The sequence below is a fragment of the Oratosquilla oratoria genome, chromosome 27 (genome assembly GCF_046742065.1).
Source record: "Oratosquilla oratoria isolate Oo_2021 chromosome 27, ASM4674206v1, whole genome shotgun sequence".
NCBI classification, from domain to species: Eukaryota; Metazoa; Arthropoda; class Malacostraca; order Stomatopoda; family Squillidae; genus Oratosquilla; species Oratosquilla oratoria.
The window spans coordinates 55,082,120-55,084,619 of NC_134803.1; the positions used below are offsets into that span (position 1 = coordinate 55,082,120).

At 38.6% G+C, this 2,500-nt stretch overlaps 1 protein-coding gene across 10 annotated transcripts in view; it reads left to right on the forward strand.

Moving 5' to 3' along the window:
• Window positions 1-2,500, forward strand: part of cac (calcium voltage-gated channel subunit cacophony) — a 775,822-nt gene that overhangs the window by 574,491 nt on the left and 198,831 nt on the right. For 9 of the 10 annotated variants that reach the window (XM_076210759.1, XM_076210761.1, XM_076210766.1 and 6 more), the window contains one exon: window positions 62-109. The exons of the other annotated variant lie outside the window; for it this stretch is intronic. In XM_076210759.1, coding sequence (XP_076066874.1) covers window positions 62-109 — 48 coding nt within the window. The remainder of the gene's footprint in view (window positions 1-61; window positions 110-2,500) is intronic. 10 annotated transcript variants of the gene reach the window in all.

Below are 2,500 nucleotides of genomic sequence, written 5' to 3' on the forward strand. Positions count from 1 at the left end.
ATTTTTGTAGGTCTTAATTCCCCTTACTTGACATTTGTTACATTCTTTTTATATCCATCAGCCCCTCATCATCAAGTTGCTTCCTACTTCTATGTTGGTACCGATGCTGGTATGTTATATTATTTACCTTTAGAGTTTAGGGTAGAAATCTATGAGAACCTCGCTTAAGGAAGTATGGTCCGGTGTGTGTCTCTCCTGAGCCCTCGAAAATCAGGATAACTGTCATGCTAATAATAATAGATAAGAAAGTTCTTTGGCTAAGACAACCAAAAGAAATTCATCCAGTAGGGGGCTTGTGCAGCTTGTCATAATAAATAAATAAAAACAAAAAACCAAAAGAAGAGAAAGGGAGGGAGAGCTATGCACACATGTACTAAAATCGTTGGACGAATCCCTTGTAAAAAGAAAAAAAAAAATAGGACGAAGGCGAGTTTGCAGTCCTGTTGCGTTTGACCGGCCATCTTACCTGCGAGTTTAGAATTCTACCCTTGTCCCAAACGGCTTCTTCTCCCGGAGAAAGCGTTAGGGGTCCTTGTGGTCGAGTGTACAGTATTTTGTTTGATGGTCGCATGTGTGGCCTGGGATTAAACCTGGTCTCATAAAACACCATAAGGTTGGTTAGTTACCCAACCCCTTCCCACCCCAGCCTGGTCTCAAAGATCCCGAATACCTCGTCATCCGAATTAGCCTTTTCGTTTTGGTACTTGTGGAGGGAGGAGGGTGGAGGGGAGTGGAATATATAGGAACTGGAATGGGTGGGAGTGGTTTCTATGCCTTTTTCTTTTTGGCTACCCCCCGTGTAGGGGAAAAAACCTTTGGTATATGTATGTATGTAGTTGTGTTAAAGAGAGCCCCGTGTAGGCATTGTAAAGCTTGACTCAGGATCTCCTCATATATATTTTGTTGTACATAAAGACGATTCATATATTATGTAAGATCCAAGTTTAGCTCTAATGAGTTCTTGTCCGCTGTGAGCTCTTGAAGATTACAGGGATCAGATTTTTTTTTTTTTTTTTTTTTTTTTTTTTTTTTTTTTTAAGTCTTGGAAATTATCTCAAACTTGTCCAAAACTTGAGTTACAAAATTGGGATTTTTTTTTTTTTTTTTTTTTTTTTTTTAAGTCTTGGAAATTATCTCAAACTTGTCCAAAACTTGTTTGAGATCCAAAATTGGGACTTTTTTGCGTAGAAAAATCTTACCACGCGCAAATTATTCAGATTATAGAAAATTTACATATCTAAAGCCCCTTCCCCATAGTATAATGCGGTGTTTTTTAACTAGATGATGGAGAGTTGGTCTCAGTAGGCACAGATTTAGACTAAATATAGTCTTTGAAAAAATAAAATAAATAAATAAAATAAGATAAAATAAAAAATACGGAGGTCTAGCAAAACTGCACCTCTCACAAGAGGAAGTTCAGTGATTTGATTAAGTCTGAGAAATTGCGAGAATTAATAATAAAGTTATTTTTCTGTAACGTCACGCCATTTCCTGTCTAAGTACTTTAGATAAGAAAAAAAGGCAGATAAAAAGAAAATTAGATAGCTGATTCCGCGGACATAAAAAAAATATTAGACATATAGTTGGCAAGAAATGAAAGAAATAGAAATACCGACTCAATTTAGCAGATGTAAAAATGTAGCCGTGTGTATGATCGACGTAGTACAGATCTATTTATTTTTCTATATATATATATTTTTATTAACAAATCGCTCTTTTTGGGAAGGCGTTGAGTGAAACATATAACTGCAGGGATAAATGACAGAGTTTTGGGGATAGGCGTGTGGACAAACATACATACTTACACACATACATACATACCCAAAAGGCTGGTGGTCATCCACTGCGCCATTCCTGATACCAACAGCACTGCTCGGGTTAAAGGCAATGCAGCAAGACACAGCGCTTCCACAGCAGAGCCCGAGAGCAGGAGAGGGTTTACCCCCACGTCCTCATTTACATGACGACCTCTGTCCTTGTTTAATCGAGTTACGGAGCAGAGAAGACGAACGTCCATATGTCCGCATCATTTCTTCATTCATCTACAGTCTCCATTTAATCTTACACTTTACTCTCTCTCTCTCTCTTCCCCGCTCGACTGGCATTCCTCTTACATCAATCTACCCCATCCATCCACCTCATCCATGGTCTCCCTCTTAAGTTCACTCCATCCGCTTCTGTTTTTATTTGTTGTTGCTTGTTTCTCGACAGTCTTTTCTCAAAATTTTCATCTGCCCAATCCATCTCGTCATTCATTGCTCTGCCTCATCCGACAACTCTATTTCGTCACTCTCCACCAATCACTCTCAAAGTCTATCCATCCTTGGAACACCCACCATATTTCTCGAACATTTCACCGCGAACACGATTAAGATTTTCCTTTCTCCTTCCCTCAAATTTCAAGTGCTGTGGGCACAATCCCTTCATACAACTTTCTCATTGTGTTCATACATAGATACCTGTTACTTACAACACTCTTACTCTCATACATGTATATATA